At 47.2% G+C, this 24,029-nt stretch overlaps 1 protein-coding gene across 7 annotated transcripts in view; it reads right to left on the reverse strand.

Moving 5' to 3' along the window:
• pcloa (piccolo presynaptic cytomatrix protein a) overlaps positions 1-24,029 on the reverse strand; it is a 633,232-nt gene that overhangs the window by 265,306 nt on the left and 343,897 nt on the right. For 6 of the 7 annotated variants that reach the window (XR_011934010.1, XM_072470931.1, XM_072470932.1 and 3 more), the window contains exons 8-10: positions 22,569-22,631; positions 21,355-21,491; positions 5,545-5,626 (exon numbers count right to left, since the gene is read on the reverse strand). Coding sequence is in view for 6 of the 7 variants with exons in the window: in XM_072470931.1 (XP_072327032.1) it covers positions 5,545-5,626; positions 21,355-21,491; positions 22,569-22,631 (282 nt within the window). In the remaining variant the exon portion in view is untranslated. The remainder of the gene's footprint in view (positions 1-5,544; positions 5,627-21,354; positions 21,492-22,568; positions 22,632-24,029) is intronic. The other variant, XM_072470933.1, reaches the window with a different exon arrangement.

The raw sequence follows: 24,029 nt of genomic DNA on the forward strand, positions 1-24,029 counted from the left end.
CGGAGGAAACCCACGCACACACGGGGAGAAAATGCAAACTCCACATAGACAGTCACCCGAGGCCAGAATCGAACCTGGTTCCCTGGCCCTGTGAGGCATTAGTGGTACCACTGTGCCACCTGCATACTGAAGCTCCACGAGCGATGTCAGTGTTATTGTCTTCTTGGATTTCAACCAGTTGAGGTGGAAAGGTTTTCCATCCATCCTGTAGATGATGTCCACTCCACTGGCAAGCTTGTTCTTGACCAGGTAAAGGTTGATGGTGATGAAGATGGAGAAAAGGGTGGGGGCGATGACACATCCCTGTTTGACTCCAGTCTTGACCTCAAAAGGTTTCTATCTTAATTCTATTGGTGAGGACTTGCCGTGGAGGATCGAGGATGTTGATGAATTTCTCTGGACAACTGGCCTTTTTCAGGGTTTTCCATAGAACTTCCTGAGTGACTGAGTCAAAAGCCTTGGTCAGATCAATGAAGGCCGTGTAGAGTGGTTGGTGTTGCTCCTGGCATTTCTCTTGAAGTGGCCGAATTGTGAACATCATGTCCATTGTTCCACTGGCTTTCCGGGGAATTTCCTCAGAGACGAGGAGAAGGTGACCAGCAAGGATCAGGCAATGATTTTCCTGACAATGGAGAGTAGGGAGATTCCTCGTTAATTTCCACAGACTGCTTTGTCTCGTTTCTTCAAGATGTTGGTCATGACGGCATCCTTGACGTAGGCAGGAATTTCTTCTCTGTCCGAGATTCTCATGAGTCCCGTCCGCTCCTGTGGCTTGTCCATTCTTCATGTGTTTAATGGCGGCTTCAACTTCACCCATCTTGGTGGGAGACAGTGTGGCACTCTCGCAATGCCGAATGAGATAGATTTTGAACAGATCTCGCAACTCCAGACTGGGCATCCATGAGGCTCTGTGGGCCATCAGCAGCAGCAGAATTGTATCAACCACAATCTGCCACCTCACGGCCCAGCATATCCCCAATTTGAACATTAGCACAAAGCCAGGGGATCGACACTGGTTCAATGAAGAGTGCAGGAGAGCGTGCCAGGAGCAACATCAGGCATACGGAAAAATGAAGTGTCAACCTGGTGAAGCGACAACATAGGACTACTTGTGAGCCAAACAGCATAAGCAGCAAGTAATAGACAGAGCTAAGCGATTCCACAACCAATGCATCAGATCTAAGCTCTGTAGTCCTTCCACATGCAACTGTGAATGGTGGACAATTAATAATAATAATAAAATAATTCACTGGAGGAGGAGGGTCCACAAATATCTCCATCTCAATGATGGAGGATTCGAGCACATCTGTGCAAAAGAAAAAGCTGACATAGCCTTTGATCCCATTCTCCCTAAGTTCTATGTCCAGCCGCCTCTTGAATATATTCAATGTTTTAGCATCAACTACTTCCTGTGGTAATGAATTCCACAGGCTCACCACTCTTTGTGTGAAGAAATATCTCCTTATTTCTGTCCAAAATGGTTTACCCTGAATCCTCAGGCTGTGACCCCTGGTTCTAGGCACACCTATCATTGGTAACATCTTCCCTGCATCAACCCTGTCTCGTCCTGTTAGAATTGTATAAGTCTCTATGAGATCCCCCCTCATTCTTCTGAACTCCAGCGAGAACAATCACAACCGAGTCAATCTCTCCTCATATGACAGTCCCGCCATCCCTGGAATCAGTCTGGTAAACCTTCGCTGCTCTCCCTCGAGAGCAAGAACATCCTTCCTCAGAGAAGGAGACCAAAACTGCACACAATACTCCAGGTGTAGCCTCACCAAGGCCCTGTATAATTGCAGCAACACATCCCTGCTTCTATACTCGAAACCTCTCGCAATGAAGGCCAACATACCATTAGCCTTCTTTCCTGCCTGCTGCACCTGCATGCTTACCTTCAGCGATTGGTGCACAAGGACACCCAGGTCCCGCTGCACACTCCCCTCTCCCAATTGACAACCATTCAGCTAGTAATCTGTCTTCCTGTATTTCCTTCCAAAGTGAATAACCTCACACTTATTGAAATTATACTGCATCTGCCATTGATTTGCCTGCTCACCCAACCTGTCCAGATCTTGCTGTAGGATATCTGCATCATCGTCACAATTCACCCTCCCACCTAATTTGGTATCATCTGCAAACTTTGGGATGTTACATTTTGTTCCCTCATCCAGATCATTAATATATATTATGAGTAGCTGGGGTCCCAGCACCGATCCCTGTGGTACCCCACTAGTTACTGCCTGCCAATTTGAAAAGGACCCATTAATTCCAACTCTTTGTTTCCTCTCTGCCAACCAGTTTTCTATCCACCTCAATACATTTCCCCCAATCCCATGCGCTTTAATTTTGCCAATAATCTCTCATGCGGGACTTTGTCAAACGCCTTCTGAAAGTCCAGATATACCACATCGACTGGCTCCCCCTTGTCAACTGTACTGGTCACCTCTTCAAAGAATTCCAACAGATTTGTCAAGCATGATTTTCCCTTCGTAAATCCATGCTAACTCTGACTGATCCTGCCACTGCTTTCTAAATGTTCCGCTATAAAGTCCTTGATAATGGATTCAAGCATTTTCCCCACTACCGATGTTAGGCTTCCTGGTCTATAATTCCCTGCTTTCTCTCTACCTCCCTTTTTGAATATCGGAGTGACATGAGCTACCCTCCAATCTGTAGGGACAGTTCCAGAGTCTATAGAATCCCAGAAGATGACCACCAATACATCCACTATTTCCAGAGCCACCTCCTTAAGCTCTCTGGGATGCAGATTCTCAGGCCCTGGGGATTTATCCACCTTCAATCCCATCTGTTTTCCCAGCACCATTTCTCTACTAATGTTGATCTCCCTCAGTTCTTCGCCCTCACTAAACTTTTCATTCTCCAACATTTCTGGTATCTGATTTGTGTCCTTTTGTGAAGACAGAACCAAAGTATGTATTCAATTGCTCAGCCATTTCTTTGTCCCTTATTATGAATTCCCCTGTTTCTGTCTGTAGGGGGCCTGCATTTCTCTTTACCAATCTCTTTCACTTCACATATCTATAAAAACTCTTAGTGTCAGTCTTCTGCAAGCTTCCTTTCAGACTGTACTTTCCCCTTCTTAATCAATCCCTTTGTCCTTCTTTGCTGAATTCTAAACTGCTCCCAATCCTCAGACCTATTATTTTTCTTGGCCAATCTGTATGCTTCTTCCTTGTATCGGATACTATTTCTAGTTTCCTTTGTGAGCCATGGATTGGCCCTCTTACCCCCTTTGCTTTTGTGCCAGACAGGAATGAACAGTTGCTGTAGTTCCCCCATGCGTTCCTTGTATGTTTGCCATTGCCTATCCACTGTCATCTCTTTAAGTAACTCTCCCCAATCTATCAAGGCCAACTCACGCCTCATATCGTCATAGTTCTCTTTATTAAGATTCAGCACCCTAGCCTCTGAATCAACTACTTCACTCTCCATCTTGTTAAAAAATTCTATCATGTTATGGTCGCTCATCCCCCAGATTGGCAATGATTCCCTCCTCATTACACAGTACCCAGTCTAAGATGGCCTGCTCTCTGGTTGGTTCTTCCACATATTGGTCAAAAAGACCATCCAGTCTTACACTCCAGGAATTCCTCCTCTACGCCATTGTGGCTAATTTGATTTGCCCAATCTATGTGAAGATTAAAATCACCCATGATCACCGATATTCCCTTATTACATGCATCTCTAATTTCATGTTTAATGCCATTCCCAACCTCACCACTGCAGTTTTGGGGTCTATATATGACAACAACTAATGTTTTTTGCCCCTTGGTATTACTCAATTCTACCCATTCAGACTCCACATTGTCAGAGCGAATATCCTTTCTCACGAATATGTTAATTTCCTCTTTAACCAGCAGTGCCACGCCACCACCTTTTCTTTTATGCCTGTCCTTCGTAAATACTGAAAACCCTGGGACATTCAGTTCCTATCCCTGGTCACCCTGCAGCCATGTCTCCGTAATCTCAATTATATCAGACCCATTTATGTCTATCTGCGTGATTAGTTCATCCACTTTTTTGCAATGTGATTTCAAAAAATGGCTGAAGGCACTGGACACAGCAAAGGCTATATTCCGGCACCAGTACTAAAGACTTGTGCTCACCATCATTTCTTTTGGATAGTCAGAGGCTTTTCCCCAGGGTAGAGGGGTCAATTACTAGGGGGCATAGGTTTAAGGTGAGAGGGGCAAAGTTTAGAGTAGATGTACGAGGCAAGTTTTTTACGCAGAGTGTAGTGGGTGCCTGGAACTCACTACCGGAGGAGGTAGTGGAAGCAGGGACGATAGGGACATTTAAGGGGCATCTTGACAAATATATGAATAGGATGGGAATAGAAGGATACGGACCCAGGAAGTGTAGAAGATTGTAGTTTAGTCGGGCAGTATGGTCGGCACGGGCTTGGAGGGCCGAAGGGCCTGTTCCTGTGCTGTACATTTCTTTGTTCTTTGTTCTTTGTTGTTTAGGGCCATTAGGGATGGGCAACAAGTGTTGGCCAAGTCAGCGAAGCCCACATTTCTTGAATGAATAAAAAATACCTTGTGCATATCCCCTCCCTTCACAATTAAAAGCATTGTTGTCTGCCGCCTCAGCTGCATACTTTCAAATTCCCTTCCTAAGCGCCCTGCCCCCCAACCCCCCACATCTTTCCATATCTCCTCTTTAAGATATTGCTTTAAATCAAGCTCTTTATTCACCAGTTAATTTGGCTCCCTTGTTTTCATCTTACTCCTGTTCTTTCATCACTTGTCACCAAAGATAGTGCAAGAGTGTTCATCAATCCCTTTACATAATAATAATCTCTTATTGTCACAAGTAGGCTTCAATGAAGTTACTGAAGTTACTGCCACATTCCGGCACCTGTTCGGGGAGGCCGGTACTGGAATTGAACCCGTGCTGCTGGCATTGCAAGCCAGCTATTTAGCCCACTGTGCTAAACCAGCCACAACATTGCAGTTGTGTAAATTTGCAAGTGATAAAAGACTACTTTCAAGTGTGAAATTAGCTCACTTAACTGCATCATCAAATGTTTGCGTTCTTTATTGAGCAACACACTTGAAAGCTGTCACTATATTAGTCAGTGCGTTTGGCTTTCCACTTGATTGTTCGATTATAAGAATTGGGCCTGATGGCTCCTTGATCAACCTTCGCAATACTTCCCCAGAAGATACCTGATTTTGTAAATTTGCAACATAACTGTAATGTCATTGGTTAAACTTGATGCAAACCTCAGTAGCTAAGAGTTCTTTGAGCCACAAATGTTAATTAGAATAGATTTTCCCCCCAATAAGGTTACGGTGGGAAATCGATTAGGAAGAAAATTCTTGAAACATTAAGAACATTGCAACTTTACACTGATGGGAGGGCCGTCCCTACGCCTTTTAAATGCTATTAGTAGAATAATAATATAGATACATTCCTGAAATTGCAGCCACATATCGTTGATTTATGTGAAAGCAGGGAAAAGGACACGGGGGGGCGGGGGGGGGGGGAAAGAGAGAGAAGGCAAAGTTTTTCTACCTGATACTGTCTGGTCCTTTAGATCCTTCTGAACCCTGACCCGGGAGTATGGAAAGTTGTACTGAACAGCCTTCATACCAACCTAGAAAATAAGAACCAATTTATATGCTTCAATTCTTGATTCTTCTTGATATAACACATTCAACACTTTGGAGAAAGGTTTGAACGCAAGGAAGAAAAAAAAGATTTGGGAAAAAAAAACACTGTGGGCTGGATTCTCTGATTTTCGGACTATGTCCGTTGGATCCCTGGCGTTTAACGTGGGAAAAGGTGGCAAGGCCCCAGCACCGATCCTCCGACCGGTGAGGGGCTAGCAGTCACGCTACATAAAACGCACGGCCTTCATGATATAAATGCCTGGAGAATTGTCGATCCGTGGCCGTCCATAAGCACACTGCCGACCTGCAGTGGTCGCGCCGTACAACATGCGCCGGCCGTGCGCTGACCCGACCTGCTAGATAGTGCTCCCCTAGACACCCCGTCTCTCCACCCCATGGCCAGTCCCCCAGCCCTCGCAGGTGCCTCCCCCCCCACCCCGGCTAGCAGCATGGCTTCCCCCCCCACCCCTACTGTGACGCCACTGGACACAGTCATCAGCCGTCACGCTGGGTTCCCGAACGCTGAGACCACGAGTCAACTGTGCGGTCGGACCAAACTCGGCCCATCGGGGGCGGAGCATCGGGGAGGGCCTTCAGGTGATGTCCTGAGGCCGTCCCAAAGGCGTGCAGCGCACTCCCTGATGATGCCGTTTTGGAGGGGGCGGAGCATCTGAAAACAGTCACCACCTCCGATTCGGTTGTAAAAAGGGACTCTCCGCCCGATCACCAATTGCAAAATCGTCGTCGGCCAGCGGAGAATCCCGCCCTTTGTATTTATTTATGCCTTGATATCATAAAATGTCCCATGGTGCATCAGAGGAGAATTACAAAAATAAATTGACGCGGAGGTGCAGGGGGTGTTGGAGCAGATGGCCACACACTTCATCAGTAGACTTTAAAGGATGAAAGTGAGGTGAAGGGCAGATAGCTTTAGGGAGGAGCTTAGGCTGAGCCACCAGTAATAGAGCAATTAAAATTGGAGTTGATCAAGTGGTCAGGCCAGCACAAAGATATGAGTGGGTTTTCGGTCTGGAGGGATGACAGAGATGGGAATGGTCACATCTTGAAGTGATTTGAAATCAAGCATGAACATTTTAAAATCAAGTCATTACTGAAGCAGAAGGCAATGTGGGTCAGCGATGAATGGAACTTAAATGGAAGCTGAAGGATTTGGGATTTCCTCAAGTTAATGGAGGGAAAAATGTCGGAAGTCAGTCAGGGATATTAAAGGCACGAATGAAGGCTGCAACAGCAGGCAGGCTGAAGCAGGGATAGAATCAGGCAATGTGGCCAAGGACAGCATGTAGATGAGAAATAGGAGGAGACAAGAATAGATCCTTGTGAGACATCAGAGGCAATGGTGCAGGAAAAGGAATAGAAGCCATTGCAGGTGATTCCCCAGTTACAATATGGAGGAGCGAAGTTAGCGCCGCCCCATAAACTGGATGATGATAGAGTGGCATCGGAGGAGGATGATGTGCTCAATCATGTCAAAAGCTGAAGACATTCAAGAAGAACAAGAGGGATAGAAAGTGTAACCCGTTATGTCATCCTGAAGGAACAACAACCAATTCAGTTCAGAATTAGCAAATGACAAAATTGTATGCAGTTTTCCAAGGCAGGTTATTACAGCACAATATTTACTTTCTTCATAAAGCCAGTTAAATACTACCTCATCAGATACTGTTTATTAACATGTTTAATGGTAATCTCAGCCAGCAAGCAAAGATGAGAAAATTGATGTAAATAATAATGTAAATACATTCACAATATTTTATTTATAAGTGACGAAATGTTTCTTTGGAAACTAACTCAGTTCAATATTTTTCAAAACTTCCCTAGATTCTGTAAGGATCCCAGGTGATTTGACAAATGCAGTAACACCTCTGTTCAAGAAAGGAAGGACAAGGAAAGCAGGAACCTACAGGCTGGTTAACCTAACGCCTGTCAGTGGGAAAATACTATAATCTGTTACGAAGGAGGCAGGACGTTTAGAAACTCATAATGGGATCAGCCAGTCAATGTGGTCTTGTGAAAGGGAAAACCTGTTTGATAAATTTATTTGAGGATGTAACAAGCAAAGTGGATAAAGCGGGACCCATAAATGTAGTGTACTTGGATGTCCAAAAGGTATTCGGTAAGATGCCACATAAAAGGTTACTCACAGACTGAGAACTCATAGTCTTGCTGATGGTTTATTCGCATGGATCAAGGATTAGCTAACAGGAAAGAGAGTCAGGATGAATGATAAACCGTAACTAAGTGTAGAGCCACAGTGATCAGTGCTAGGGCCTTAACTATTTACAATCTATACAAATGACTTGGACGAAGAAACCAAATATATTGCAGCCAAATTTGTTGACAATAGATAGGTAGGAAAACAAGTAGCAAGGAAGATACGAGAGTCTTCAAATAGATATAGATGGATTGAATAAGAGGGTAAAATTTGGCAGATGGAATATAATGTGGAAAAATGTGAGATTGTCTACTTTGGAAGGAAGAATAAAAAAGCAAATATAATTTAACAGGAACGAGACTGCAGAATGCTGCAATGCAGGGGGATCTGGGTGTACTTGTACATAAATCACAAAAAGCCTAATATATTCACCTTTATTGAAAGTGGGCAAGAGCATAAAAGTAGAGAAATCTTGCTACAATTGTACAGGACATTGCTGAGACCACACCTGGAGTACTTTATGCCATATTGGTCTCCTTACTTAAAGAGCCATATAGTTGCACTGGAGCCAATTCAGAGAAGGTTCGCCAGCCTGATTCCTGGGATGAAGGGCAAGGAAAGATTAGGGGGTGGGATTTTCTTTTCCGCCGCACCCGTTTTCTGGTGCGGCGCGTCCACACGGACCAGCGGGATCCTCTGTCCCGTCAGCCGGCCAATGGGGTTTCCCACTGTGGGCACCCCCACACCATTGGGAAATCCGCGGGTTTGAGTCTGCTGCCGGCGAAGTGGAGAATCCCGCCGATGGAGAATCCCGCCGATGGAGAATCCTGCCGATGGAGAATCCTGTCGACGGAGAAACCCCCCGATGGAGAATCCCGCCGACAGAGAATCCTGCCGACTGAGAATCCCACCGACGGAGAGTCCCGCCCTGGGTATATTTGCAGATTAGAAGAATGAGGTGGGGCGAAATTCTCCGGAAACGGCGCGATGTCCGCCGACTGGCGCCCAAAACGGTGCAAATCAGTCAGGCATCGCGCCGCCCCAAAGGTGCGGAATGCTCCGCATCTTTGGGGGCCGAGCCCCAACCTTAAGGGGCTAGGCCCACGCCGGACAAATTTCCGCCCCGCCAGCTGGCGGAAAAGGCCTTTGGTGCCCCGCCAGCTGGCGCGGAAATGACATCTCCGGGCGGCGCATTCGCGGGAGCGTCAGCGGCCGCTGACGGCATTCCTGCGCATGCGCAGTGGAGGGAGTCTCTTCTGCCTCCGCCATGGTGGAGACCGTGGCGAAGGCGGAAGGAAAAGAGTGCCCCCACGGCACAGGCCCGCCCGCGGATCGGTGGGTCCCGATCGTGGGCCAGGCCACCGTGGGTGCACCCCCCGGGGCCAGATCGCCCCGCGCCCCCCCCCCCCCCCCCAGGACCCTGGAGCCCGCCCGCGCCGCCTTGTCCCGCCGGTAATCATAGAATTTACAGTGCAGAAGGAGGCCATTCGGCCCATCGAGTCTGCACCGGCTCTTGGAAAGAGCACCCCACCCAAAGTCAACACCTCCACCCTACCCCCATAACCCAGTAACCCCACCCAACACTAAGGGCAATTTTGGACACTAAGGGCAATTTATCATGGCCAATCCACCTAACCTGCACATCTTTGGACTGTGGGAGGAAACCGGAGCACCCGGAGGAAACCCACGCACCCATGGGGAGGACGTGCAGACTCCGCACAGACAATGACCCGAGCCGGAATCGAACCTGGGACCCTGGAGTGGTGAAGCAATTGTGCTAACCACAATGCTGCCGTGCTGCCCCTAAATTTAGAGTTTCCAATTCATTATTTTCCAATTAAGGGGCAATTTTGTGTGGGCAATCCACCTCGCCTGCACGTCTTTGGGTTATGGGGGCGAAACCCATGCAAGCACGGGGAGAATGTGCAAACTCCACACAGACAGTGACCCAGAGCCGGGATCGAACCTGGGACCTTGGTGCCGTGAGGCAGCAGGACTAACCCTCTGCGCCACCGTGCTAAGGTAGGTGGTTTAATCTACGCCGGCGGGACAGGCATTTTAGCAGCGGGACTTCGGCCCATCCGGGCCGGAGAATCACGCGGGGGGGCCCGCCAACCGGCGCGGCCCGATTCCCGCCTCCGACGAATATCCGGTGCCGGAGAATTCGGCAACCAGCGGGTGCGGGATTCACGCCAGCCCTGGCGATTCTCCAACCCGGCGGGGGGGGGGGGGGGGAGTCGGAGAATCTCGCCCGTGATCTTATTGAGACGTACAAGATCCTGAGGGGGCTCGACAGTAGATGCCGAGAATATATTTCCCTTGTGGGGCAAAGGGGCTGGTTTAGCACACTGGGCTAAACAGCTGGCTTGTAATGTAGAACAAGGCCAGCAGCGCGGTTTCAATTCCCGTACCAGCCTCACCGAACAAGCGCCGGAATGTGGCGACTAGGGGCTTTTCACAGTAACTTCATTGAAGCCTACTTGTTACAATAAAGGATTATTATTATTATTAGATTATCTAGAGCACACCTATTTGAGACAGAGGTATGGAGGGTCTTTGGAATTCTCTTCTCCAGGGAGGTGAAGGCCGAGTTATTAAATATATTGAAGACTGGGTTTGACAGAGTTTTGAACTACAGGGAGTTATTGGCAGGAATTTGGAGTTAAGACCGCAATTATGATCTCATTGAATGATGGGTCGAATGGCCTATTCCTGCTCCTGGGTCTTATGATCTTTAATATTAAATGTGAGTCATCATTATCTGTCAATGAGTTTGTGTTTGTTAATATGTTCAGCACCTTCTTCTTACAATGAAATGTGATCGGATGCTAAACCATTTGATTCTTATTCTGTTCTCTGTACTGAGTTTCTCACAATGTTTTGTAACTTCCATTGAGTGAGGCTGCATTCCACATTTTTCTTCAATACTGACTAGAGGAAGATTGTCTCCACCCACTGGACACCTTCCCCAGCCTTTACTGATATCTCCCAACAGTATTGTTTTAAGCAGTTAATTCTTGGAATACAGTATCACTGGTAAGGTTGTTAATTATTCTCGATTTGATACCATGGGACGCCGTTGATACAAATGTTTTTTGGGCCATTATTTATGAAGCTACAGTTACATACAAGCCAGGTTTGCTAAGGGAAGTAGATTTTCTTTCCTACATGACATCAGAGATTTCATTTTGACAACCCAACAGTCTATTACTTCCAGAATTACGTCCCAATTCTCAATTTGCAATATGGTATTTGAGACATAGTTGCAGGGTGGCATAGATTAGGACCGATGTATTGAAGGGTTTGTGACTTTTAAGAAGGATGGTGTAATAACCAGCATGGGACAGGCGGTGTGGGGATGATTGTTTTACCCGTGTCCCTGAGATGTATGAGCTCCTCCGACTAGGGGTTGGATAGCTGACCCGTACTTGGGTAAAAGGTCGGCTTGTCTGGAACTGACCGACAGAGAGAGAATACCTGGTGAGGTTCTACCAGCATTCAAGACAAATGTCATTTACTTTAGCTTATCGTGGACTCCCTGAACCTTATGAAACTGGCGGCGTGGGTAAACCCAGAGCTGTGGACGGCGGAGCCATCTCCATCCTTTGGATTTTCTTTTCTTCTGGATCACGCTGCGAAGTTGGGTGCGGGACGATGCCTTTGTTTGGCCATTTAGATGCCTTTGACCATTGATATGGGAACCTGGAGTCAGGACGCAGTATGTGGTACTTCTTCAGAGCCAATGATATCACAGAAAACGAGTGCCGGACCGTAATATCGCAGACAGCTTGTTTGGAGTGATCAGGAACCTCACGTTTCCAGCGGCTATCCACTGGATGTTGTTCAACCATTTTGCTGTGTTGGTGGGACGGTATTTCAACCCAATCCCAATCTGTTATCGTTCAGAAGTACAGGTTCAATACGGCAGAAAGGTCTAGCGAAGGTGTGCATTACAGAATTTCTTTTTACTTTGAAAGATCGCCAAATACTGAGTACGGCACTGTTTAGTGGATATACTTGGTGATCGTCTGCTTTGCGGGGTAAACAACAGTGACACTTAGAAGATACCTTGAGACGAAAGTTTCCTCAGGTTTTAACAAGTGCAACAATCTCCCTTTCCCAAGGGAGCGTGGCAAAGGGAATTCAGGAGCTTCAAGGTATGGAGGTGAATATTGTCCGCCCTGCCCTTCGCACGGTTCCTCTATGACTCAGAAGGAACACCGTGGCGATTCCGGCCTTTGGTCGCGGGGGTCCAGCGTGCCACATACTATCCCCGACTCCACTGACAGTAATCCCACCCCCTGCGTGACGCGCGGACATCAGGCCAGACGTAGCTGCTGCGGCAGAAGAGCCGGTGCCCCGGGCGCCCTGGTTGTGATAGGCATCAACCCCAGGGTAAGGCCTTGCATTGGACACCCCAGAAGAGGCTTTGGAAATGAAAATGAAATGAAATGAAAGTCGCTTATTGTCACAAGTAGGCTTCAAATGAAGTTACTGTGAAAAGCCCCTAGTCGCCACATTCAGGTGCCTGTTCTGGGAGGCTGGTACGCGGATTGAACCGTGCTGCTGGCCTGCCTTGGTCTGCTTTAAAAGCCAGCTATTTAGCCCTGTGCTAAACCATCGCAGGATGAGGCCGAGATACATCTCAGTTGTATGTCGATGTCTGTATAGCCCCGATCCATATTCTGGTGCAGGTCAATGGACATTTGCCCCGGATGGAGTGGCTGTTTTAGTAGTGGCACAACACACCTTTGAGCAGAACAGGCAGGGAGTGGCTACCTTGTCGTTGATGGGAACGGCAGCTTGGTTGACCGCGTATACAAGTGAGCTTTTGAACATAGTGGGGTCTACACTCGCTCTGGTAGCTTACAGCGGTCAGTTCCTGCACCTGCCTTTCCTTGTGGTACCAGGCGATGGCCCTAGCTTGTTGAGCTGAGATTGGCTGCAGCATCTGAAGATTGATTAGCGATATGTTTTTCAGGGGGGGGGTTGAGGGGGGGTGAGGCCGGGGTGCGGGTTGGGGCGTTGAGGGGTTGAGGGGGGTTTTGGGGGGTGGGGAGTGGGGGGGGATGGGATGGGGGCTTATGCTCAGCACAGAGCAAGTTCCGTGAAGTATTTTGGCCGGGGCTCAGTCCCATTAATGGAGCCGCGGACACTAACCAGGTGGACCCGGAAGCCCAGCCCCGATATTTACGGACTCGCCTGGTTCCTTACACCGTCGTTGGGAAGATAGAGGTCAGGCTTCAACGGTTGGAAAGTGTGGGATAAGCCGGCCGGATCATTTCGCTACTTGACGTTGTCGGTGGTCCCGGCTGGATTGAACGATTTGTGGCGATTACAAGTTAATGGTGAACACGGTTAGACCGTTACCCACTGCCCTGGATAGAGGATATTTACCCTCTGCCCCCGATAGAGGATATTTACCCTCTGCCCCGGATAGAGGATATTTACCCACTGCCCTGGATAGAGGATATTTACCCTCTGCCCTCGGTAGAGGATATTTACCCACTGCCCCGGATAGACGATATTTACCCACTGCCCCCGATAGAGGATATTTACCCACTGCCCCGGATAGAGGATATTTACCCACTGCCCCGGATAGAGGATATTTACACACTGCCCCGGATAGACGATATTTACCCACTGCCCCCGATAGAGGATATTTACCCTCTGCCCCGGATAGAGGATATTTACCCACTGCCCTGGATAGAGGATATTTACCCTCTGCCCTCGGTAGAGGATATTTACCCACTGCCCTCGATAGAGGATATTTACCCACTGCCCCGGATAGAGGATATTTACCCACTGCCCCCGATAGAGGATATTTACCCACTGCCCCCGATAGAGGATATTTACCCTCTGCCCCCGATAGAGGATATTTACCCACTGCCCTCGATAGAGGATATTTACCCACTGCCCCGGATAGAGGATATTTACCCATTGCCCCTGATAGAGGATATTTACACACTGCCCCCGATAGAGGATATTTACCCACTGCCCCGGATAGAGGATATTTACCCATTGCCCCTGATAGAGGATATTTACACACTGCCCTGGATAGAGGATATTTACCCATTGCCCCTGATAGAGGATATTTACACACTGCCCTGGATAGAGGATATTTACCCATTGCCCCTGATAGAGGATATTTACCCACTGTCCCCGATAGAGGATATTTACCCATTGCCCCTGATAGAGGATATTTACACACTGCCCTGGATAGAGGATATTTACCCATTGCCCCTGATAGAGGATATTTACACACTGCCCCCGATAGAGGATATTTACCCACTGCCCCGGATAGAGGATATTTACCCACTGCCCCCGATAGAGGATATTTACCCTCTGCCCCGGATAGAGGATATTTACCCACTGCCCTCGATAGAGGATATTTACCCACTGCCCCGGATAGAGGATATTTACCCACTGCCCCGGATAGAGGATATTTACCCACTGCTCTGGATAGTGGATATTTAATCACTGCCCCGGATAGAGGATATTTACCCACTGCCCCCGATAGAGGATATTTACCCACTGCCCCCGATAGAGGATATTTACCCACTGCCCCGGATAGAGGATATTTACACACTGCCCCGGATAGAGGATATTTACCCATTGCCCTCGATAGAGGAGATTTACCCACTGCCCCGGATAGAGGATATTTACCCACTGCCCCGGATAGAGGATATTTACCCACTGCCCCCGATCGAGGATATTTACCCACTGCCCCGGATAGAGGATATTTACACACTGCCCTCGATAGAGGATATTTACCCATTGCCCTCGATAGAGGATATTTACCCACTGCCCCGGATAGAGGATATTTACCCACTGCTCCGGATAGAGGATATTTACCCACTGCCCTGGATAGAGGATATTTACCCACTGCCCCCGATAGAGGATATTTACCCACTGCCCCGGATAGAGGATATTTACCCACTGCCCCGGATAGAGGATATTTACCCACTGCCCCCGATAGAGGATATTTACCCACTGCCCTCGATAGAGAATATTTACCCACTGCCCCAGATAGAGGATATTTACCCACTGCCCTCGATAAAGGATATTTACCCACTGCCCCCGATAGAGGATATTTACCCACTGCTCTGGATAGTGGATATTTACCCACTGCCCCCGATAGAGGATATTTACCCACTGCTCTGGATAGAGGATATTTACCCACTGCCCTGGATAGAGGATATTTACCCACTGCCCCGGATAGAGGATATTTACACACTGCCCCTGATAGAGGATATTTACCCACTGCCCTTGATAGAGGATATTTACCCACTGCCCCGGATAGAGGATATTTACCCACTGCCCCGGATAGAGGATATTTACCCACTGCCCCCGATAGAGGATATTTACCCACTGCCCCCGATAGAGGATATTTACCCATTGCCCCCGATAGAGGATATCTACCCACTGCCCCGGATAGAGGATATTTACCCACTGCCCTGGATAGAGGATATTTACCCACTGCCCCGGATAGAGGATATTTACCCACTGCCCCGGATAGAGGATATTTACACACTGCCCCTGATAGAGGATATTTACCCACTGCCCTTGATAGAGGATATTTACCCACTGCCCCGGATAGAGGATATTTACCCACTGCCCCCGATAGAGGATATTTACCCACTGCCCCCGATAGAGGATATTTACCCACTGCCCCCGATAGAGGATATTTGCCCATTGCCCCCGATAGAGGATATTTACCCACTGCCTCCGATAGAGGATATTTACCCATTGCCCCCGATAGAGGATATTTACCCACTGCCCCCGATAGAGGATATTTACCCACTGCCCCCGATAGAGGATATTTACCCACTGCCCCGGATAGAGGATATTTACCCACTGCCCCCGATCGAGGATATTTACCCACTGCCCCGGATAGAGGATATTTACACACTGCCCTCGATAGAGGATATTTACCCATTGCCCTCGATAGAGGATATTTACCCACTGCCCCGGATAGAGGATATTTACCCACTGCTCCGGATAGAGGATATTTACCCACTGCCCTGGATAGAGGATATTTACCCACTGCCCCCGATAGAGGATATTTACCCACTGCCCCGGATAGAGGATATTTACCCACTGCCCCGGATAGAGGATATTTACCCACTGCCCCCGGTAGAGGATATTTACCCACTGCCCCGGATAGAGGATATTTACCCACTGCCCCCGATAGAGGATATTTTCCCACTGCCCCGGATAGAGGATATTTACCCACTGCCCTCGATAGAGGATATTTACCCATTGCCCTCGATAGAGGATATTTACCCACTGCCCCGGATAGAGGATATTTACCCACTGCCCCCGATAGAGGATATTTACCCACTGCCCCCGATAGAGGATATTTACCCACTGCCCCCGATAGAGGATATTTACCCACTGCCCCCGATAGAGGATATTTACCCACTGCCCCGGATAGAGGATATTTACCCATTGCCCTCGGTAGAGGATATTTACCCACTGCCCCGGATAGAGGATATTTACCCTCTGCCCCCGGATAGAGGATATTTACCCACTGCCCCGGATAGAGGATATTTACCCACTGCCCCGGATAGAGGATATTTACCCACTGCCCCGGATAGAGGATATTTACCCACTGCCCCCGATAGAGGATATTTACCCACTGCCCCCGATAGAGGATATTTACCCACTGCCCCGGATAGAGGATATTTACCCACTGCCCCCGATAGAGGATATTTACCCACTGCCCCCGATAGAGGATATTTACCCACTGTCCCCGATAGAGGATATTTACCCACTGCCCCTGATAGAGGATATTTACCCACTGCCCCTGATAGAGGATATTTACCCACTGCCCCCGATAGAGGATATTTACCCACTGTCCCCGATAGAGGATATTTACCCACTGCCCCGGATAGAGGATATTTACCCACTGCCCCGGATAGAGGATATTTACCCACTGCCCCCGATAGAGGATATTTACCCACTGCCCCGGATAGAGGATATTTACCCATTGCCCTCGGTAGAGGATATTTACCCACTGCCCCGGATAGAGGATATTTACCCACTGCCCTCGATAGAGGATATTTACCCACTGCCCCCGATAGAGGATATTTACCCACTGCCCTCGATAGAGGATATTTACCCATTGCCCCTGATAGAGGATATTTACCCATTGCCCTCGATAGAGGATATTTACCCACTGCCCCGGATAGAGGATATTTACCCACTGCCCCGGATAGAGGATATTTACCCACTGCCCTCGATAGAGGATATTTACCCAGTGCCCCGGATAGAGGATATTTACCCACTGCCCCGGATAGAGGATATTTACCCACTGCCCCGGATAGAGGATATTTACCCACTGCCCCGGATAGAGGATATTTACCCACTGCCCCGGATAGAGGATATTTACCCACTGCCCTGGATAGAGGATATTTACCCACTGCCCCCGATAGAGGATATTTACCCACTGCCCCGGATAGAGGATATTTACCCACAGCCCCCGATAGAGGATATTTACCCTCTGCCCCCGATAGAGGATATTTACCCACTGCCCCCGATAGAGGATATTAACCCACTGCCCCGGATAGAGGATATTTACCCACTGCCCCCGATAGAGGATATTTACCCACTGCCCCCGATAGAGGATATTTACCCACTGCCCCGGATAGAGGATATTTACCCACTGCCCCCGATAGAGGATATTTACCCACTGCCCCGGATAGAGGATATTTACCCACTGCCCCCGATAGAGGATATTTACCCACTGCCCCCGATAGAGGATATTTACCCACTGCCCCGGATAGAGGATATTTACCCACTGCCCCGGATAGAGGATATTTACCCACTGCCCTGGATAGAGGATATTTACCCACTGCCCCCGATAGAGGATATTTACCCACTGCCCCGGATAGAGGATATTTACCCACAGCCCCCGATAGAGGATATTTACCCACTGCCCCGGATAGAGGATATTTACCCTCTGCCCCCGATAGAGGATATTTACCCACTGCCCCCGATAGAGGATATTAACCCACTGCCCCGGATAGAGGATATTTACCCACTGCCCCCGATAGAGGATATTTACCCACTGCCCCGGATAGAGGATATTTACCCACTGCCCCCGATAGAGGATATTTACCCACTGCCCCCGATAGAGGATATTTACCCACTGCCCCCGATAGAGGATATTTACCCACTGCCCTCAATAGAGGATATTAACCCACTGCCCCGGATAGAGGAGATTTACCCACTGCCCTTGATAGAGGATATTTACCCACTGCCCCCGATAGAGGATATTTACCCACTGCCCCCGATAGAGGATATTTACCCACTGCCCCCGATAGAGGATATTTACCCACTGCCCCCGATAGAGGATATTTACCCACTGCCCCCGATAGAGGATATTTACCCACTGCCCTCGATAGAGGATATTAACCCACTGCCCCCGATAGAGGATATTTACGCTCTTTTGGCGATCGATGTTCATAAAACTCGACTTGAGCAACGCTTATTTACAGCTATGTTTGGATAAGGCCTCGAGGAAGTCTCTGACTATCAACACACACAAGGGTACACCTGGCTTTGGTTTGACATGTCCTCGGCATGTGCTGTATTTCAGCGTGTGATGGAGGGAATCTTGCGTGGCTTTCCGTGTGTTGCCATCCATTTCAATGACGTTTGGATCATGGGGGCTGTGGAGGAGGAGCATCTGTAGAACCTCGAGGCATGTTTCAGAGGTTCTCTGAGTATGGAGTCTGCCTGTGCAGGGAGAAATGTATCTTTCACGCCAAGGAAGTAGTGTATTTACCGGGTTGATCGTGAAGGGCTACACCCGGTGGCGGATGAAGTACAGGCGATAAAAGTGGCTCCGCACCACAAGTGGCCACCGAGGTCTGTTTATTTTTAGGCCTCATCAATTATTACGGGCATTTCAATCCAAACCTGGCCACCGTCCTGGCCCCTTTTGAAGAAGAGCCACTCCTGGGTTTGAGGTGAGGCCGAGGAGACCACCTTTCAGGAGGTAAAGCAACGATTATCCTCTTCAAACCTGCTAACTGATTTTGGCCCACCCAAATCGTTGTTTGTGACACCTCACCATATGGCGTAGGAACGACCCGGTCCCATCGCATGGGCGACAGCCGTGACTGTGCTACTGTGTTTGTCTCACTGACGGCTGCCTAGAAGAACATTGAGAAGGAGGCCCTAGCTCTCTGCGGTTTTTAGCGTCAAATGTTTTCATCAATACGTCTATAGTCACCATTTTGTCGTCATAACTGACCATAAGCCGCTACTCGGCCTCTTTCATGAGGACAAGGCGGAACCACCGATAGCATCTGCACAGATGTAGCCACAGAGGATTACTCATTTGAACACCATCCAAGGACACAAATTGCGAAAGTGGGCACATTGAGTCGCCTCCCCTGCTGGTTATGGCCGCTGATCTACCCACAATGGACAAAGTCATCGCGTTCCTCAGCTTTGTGGACTCTTAAGAAGTGCAACTCTTCCCGGGAGTACAACTCTTCAAGAAAGTGCAGCTCTTCCCAGCAGTGCAGCTCTTCCCGGGAGTACAGATCTTCCCGGGACTACAGCTCTTCCTGGGAGTACAGATCTTCCCGGGACTACAGCTCTTCCTGGGGGTACAGCTCTTCCCGGCAGTGCAGCTCTTCCCGGGAGTACAGATCTTCCCGGGACTACAGCTCTTCCTGGGAGTACAGCTCTTCCAGGAAGTACAGTTCTTCCAGACAGTACAGCTCTTCCCGGGAGTACAGCTCTTCCCTGGAGTACAGCTCTTCCAGGAAGTACAACTCTTCCTGGCAGACAGCTCTTCCTGGGAGTACAGCTCTTCCCGGCAGTACAGTTCTTCCTGGCAGTACAGCTCTTCCCGGCAGTACAGTTCTTCCTGGCAGTACAGCTCTTCCCGGGAGTACAGTTCTTCCTGGCAGTACAGCTCTTCCCGGGAGTACAGTTCTTCCTGGCAGTACAGCTCTTCAACAACAAAGAACAAAGAACAAAGAAATGTACAGCACAGGAACAGGCCCTTCGGCCCTCCAAGCCCGTGCCGACCATGCGGCCCGACTAAACTACAATCTTCTACACTTCCTGGGTCCGTATCCCTCTATTCTCATCCTATTCATGTATTTGTCAAGATGCCCCTTAAATGTCACTATCATCCCTGCTTCCACCACCTCCTCCGGCAGCGAGCTCCAGGCACCCACTACCCTCTGCGTAAAAAACTTGCCTCGTACATCTACTCTAAACCTTGCCCCTCTCACCTTAAACCTATGCCCCCGAGTAATTGACCCCTCTACCCCAGGGAAAAGCATCTGACTATCCACTCTGTCTATGCCCCTCATAATTTTGTATACCTTTATCAGGTCGCCCCTCAACCTCCGTCGTTCCAGTGAGAACAAACCGAGTTTATTCAATCGCTCCTCATAGCTAATGCCCTCCATACCAGGCAACATTCTGGTAAATCTCTTCTGCACCCTCTCTAAAGCCTCCACATCCTTCTGGTAGTGTGGCGACCAGAATTGAACACTATACTCCAAGTGTGGCCTAACTAAGGTTCTATACAGCTGCAACATGACTTGCCAATTCTTATACTCAATGCCCCGGCCAATGAAGGCAAGCATGCCGTATGCCTTCTTGACTACCTTCTCCACCTGTGTTGCTCCACCTGTCTTCCTGGCAGGACAGCTCTTCCTGGCAGTACAGCTCTTCCCGGGAGTACAGTTCTTCCCGGCAGTACAGCTCTTCCCGAAGTACAGCTCTTCCTGGCAGTACAGCTCTTCCTGGCAGTACAGCTCTTCCCAGGAGTGCAGATCTTCCCAGGAGTGCAGCTCTTCCCGAAAGTGCAGCTCTTCCAGAAGTACAGCTTTTCCTGGCAGTACAGCTCTTCCCGGGAGTGCACCTCTTCCCGGAAGTACAGCTCTTCCCGAAAGTGCAGCTCTTCCCGAAAGTGCAGTACTCGCCGTGAGCACAGTTTCTCCCGCCCGAGTGGAGATTTAGACAAATAATTGGAAAATTCAGCCCAGAAACTTTGAATATTTTTCAGGCAGGACCAGATATATTCTCAATTAACGAGGGGGTGAAAGGTTATCGGGGTGTCAGCAGGAATGTGGGGTTGAGGTTATAATCAGATCAGCCATGATCCTGGGGTAGCAGGCTCGAGGGGCCGAGTGGCCGCCTCCTGCTCCTAATTCATGTGTTCTTATGTAACTCACAGCCTCTGCTTTATTATTCCAAGGCCTGGTTTACTGGTCCAGAAACACAACCACGACATGATCTGTTTATTTTAGATGACTAGAAGGAGATCATATTAATATATTCCACTGATGTTGCTATTGGTAAGTTCTAGGATACAATATTTGATTATAATATTTTCTAAACCGAATACTCTGCTGTCCCTTCGGATCTCCCGTGTAAAACTGCAGAAGTTAGATCAATAACTACATTGCATCTTCCATGGGAACTGCACAGAATACTTCATATTTAATCATTAATAATAATGATAAATGCAAAAGTTGAAAGTGCGAAATGGTTTCTTACTTCTGTTGACTGCTGTTCAGGTTGCCTTGAGTGGGTTAACTTCTCTGGAAGTTTGCGATTGATGGCAGGTGCATCTTCAAGGCGACACTCACGCGGTTTGTCAAACCAATCAGTTTCTTCACGACGCAGATGATATGCTTTGAAAATCAAGGAAATGTCAGTTCCCCAGGTCAGATACCAGGAGTTGAGGATTGTAATCGCTGCCAGGACGGGACAGCAAATGTGCTATTTGGCCACTGCAGCATGCAAGTATATGCATTTTTCAATATATTCATGCAAGATTACAACCAGACTATGATGATCCATAGGAAGTGCAATTGACAAGTAGGAAGGCAATTTGTAAACATATCAATGTTTTTTTAACTAGAGCTTAAAAGGTGTGCAAACCATCTGATGTTGAAATCATTAGATAGTTTTCTGAACTTTAATAGCAGGATTACTGGGAATGGCCATCATAATTACTTGTCAAATTTTTGTGTGAAGATGGTTTTTCAAGAATGAATTATATAGTTATCTGTAAAAAATGAAGTCAAAACTAAATAAAGAAGAACCTTCATCATCTGGGGTTACAGACAGATTAGTTGTCTGAAAATATCTTAATTGAGTCAATTTTTTTTCAGAATTGTGATGAAAAAATGGAAACTGATCAAGACAACATAAATTCTGCCATGGATTCTGGGAAACATGCATTGCTTAGTTTCAAAACCAAGGGTCACGAAACTGGACAACATAAGGGTATAATAGTTAGAATGAAAAATAGCTGGTCAGCTCACTTTTAATGATCTGTATCAATTTGCAAGATCATAGACTTTGCCCGATTGATCAAGGGCTAGATTTTCCATCCATTGTCAATGAATGTGTGAGAAATCTAACCCATGAATTTTGAGAAAAATTATTTTACTGAGGGCAGATTTCTAAAACCAGCTCCATGCTGAGAAACTGGACAACACCCCAATAGAGTTTGGGTTTGTATTTGCCTTTGTCTAATCTGAAGCAGTTCAATCCTCGGTTAAAACATGAAGCATCTTAATTGTAGAGGTGAAGAGCTGAAACTAGCAACTAGAATACACGTAAATTGGCCTTTTGTTTCCTGTGGTAGTTTCAATCCACAAATCTTCCCAAGAACCAATGGCCATGCCTTGTGATGTCACTCAGTGCTCCTCCATTAATTAGCAAACTCAAAGCTGAAAATCCAACCAAATCATTCAACTCACAATTCATTTCAATGAACTTAGTTTGGTTGGGTTCAGTTAATTGTCTCAGTGTTGTGCACACCCCTGTTTGATATAAAGCAAGAGAAGGGAAAAAAAGAAAGAAAAAAGCAGTATCAGAATAGTTTTGTGTCTCAGGTAATCTTGATTTTATTTAAATGTGATGAAGGGCACCAAGAATTCTAACTGCAGTAACCCAAATCAATCAGCGGCAGCATCATTATCTCAAATTTATTTACAATAGAATTAATGAGAAATCTATATCACCTTTTAGGATAATAACCTTAAAATTGAGAAACAAATGTGTGTATTTGTACTCTGCCAGATGGTTAGTACTCAACAATAAAAAATATATATTTATTCATCAGATATGGGTATTGTTGGCTCAGCCAACATTTATTACCCAGCCCTAGTTGCGCTTGAGAAGAATATTTCCAGCAGAGTTTTATAATAATTTAAACACACGCAGAGATTGTAACATTGATAATAATGACAGAGTTCACATTGACTCAGAACTGAGAGTGCAGAGGGGTAGCATTCCTGCCTCTGAGCCACAAGCTCAAAGGTCCCATTCCAGGACCTGATGGTCAAGGAAGGTGTGGCCTTGCAAATCCTTCCAACACACACCAATGGCAAGTGGTAAGAGCAGGGCAGATTCCTGGTCAGCTGTGTGATGGAAAGAATGTTGGAGTCTTGACCCATCTATTCACAGCTCCAGACAAGAGCGTGCATGTACCACAGCAACCTGGATTACCTGAGTGAACTGTAACACACCATCGTCACACACTGGCTGGTGCTGTTTACTAACTAAATGTTCGAAACAACTACCATGTTAGAACTATGGCACAGGGAGCATTACCTAAGTGAGAAGTCAGACACATTGTGAATTCTATTTGTTTTTGTTGTTGGGCACTGCACATAGGCATCTCCAAAGTAGCCAATTCCAAAATATAAAAATAAGTAAATGACAAATAAATTGACAATCTCATCTTCATTAGCCTAGTTCAACCGTAGTTCAAAATGATCAAAACACAACTCTTCCAACATTTTCCAATTCTTCGTCATTTGTTTAAAATAAATATTGGAGAAAGTTTTAAAGACAGCTTCCCCATTTTTATTAAATTATCAGATAAGAATAAAATAAGTCCTGACATCCTACAGTACGACTGACATTACATAACAATGCTACTTTCCTTATGGTTTTACAATGCTTCGGGCTAATAAGTGAGAATGGTTTTAAAAGCAATGAAATGCAGACTGTTTCACATACAAAAAATGAAATTATAAAGGAAATTGAAAGAAAACATGTTCCTCACAAAATCTTTCAACGTAAGCAGCATCATAAATTAAATAACATCATCCACATTCAACTGAAATAAATGATTCATTACCATTCTAATTTCCTTACTTGAAATTGTTTAACAGGAAATCCTCGATGCGAAATAAAATCTCTAATGTTTGTAA

The sequence above is a fragment of the Scyliorhinus torazame genome, chromosome 13 (assembly GCF_047496885.1).
Source record: "Scyliorhinus torazame isolate Kashiwa2021f chromosome 13, sScyTor2.1, whole genome shotgun sequence".
Classification (NCBI taxonomy): domain Eukaryota; kingdom Metazoa; phylum Chordata; class Chondrichthyes; order Carcharhiniformes; family Scyliorhinidae; genus Scyliorhinus; species Scyliorhinus torazame.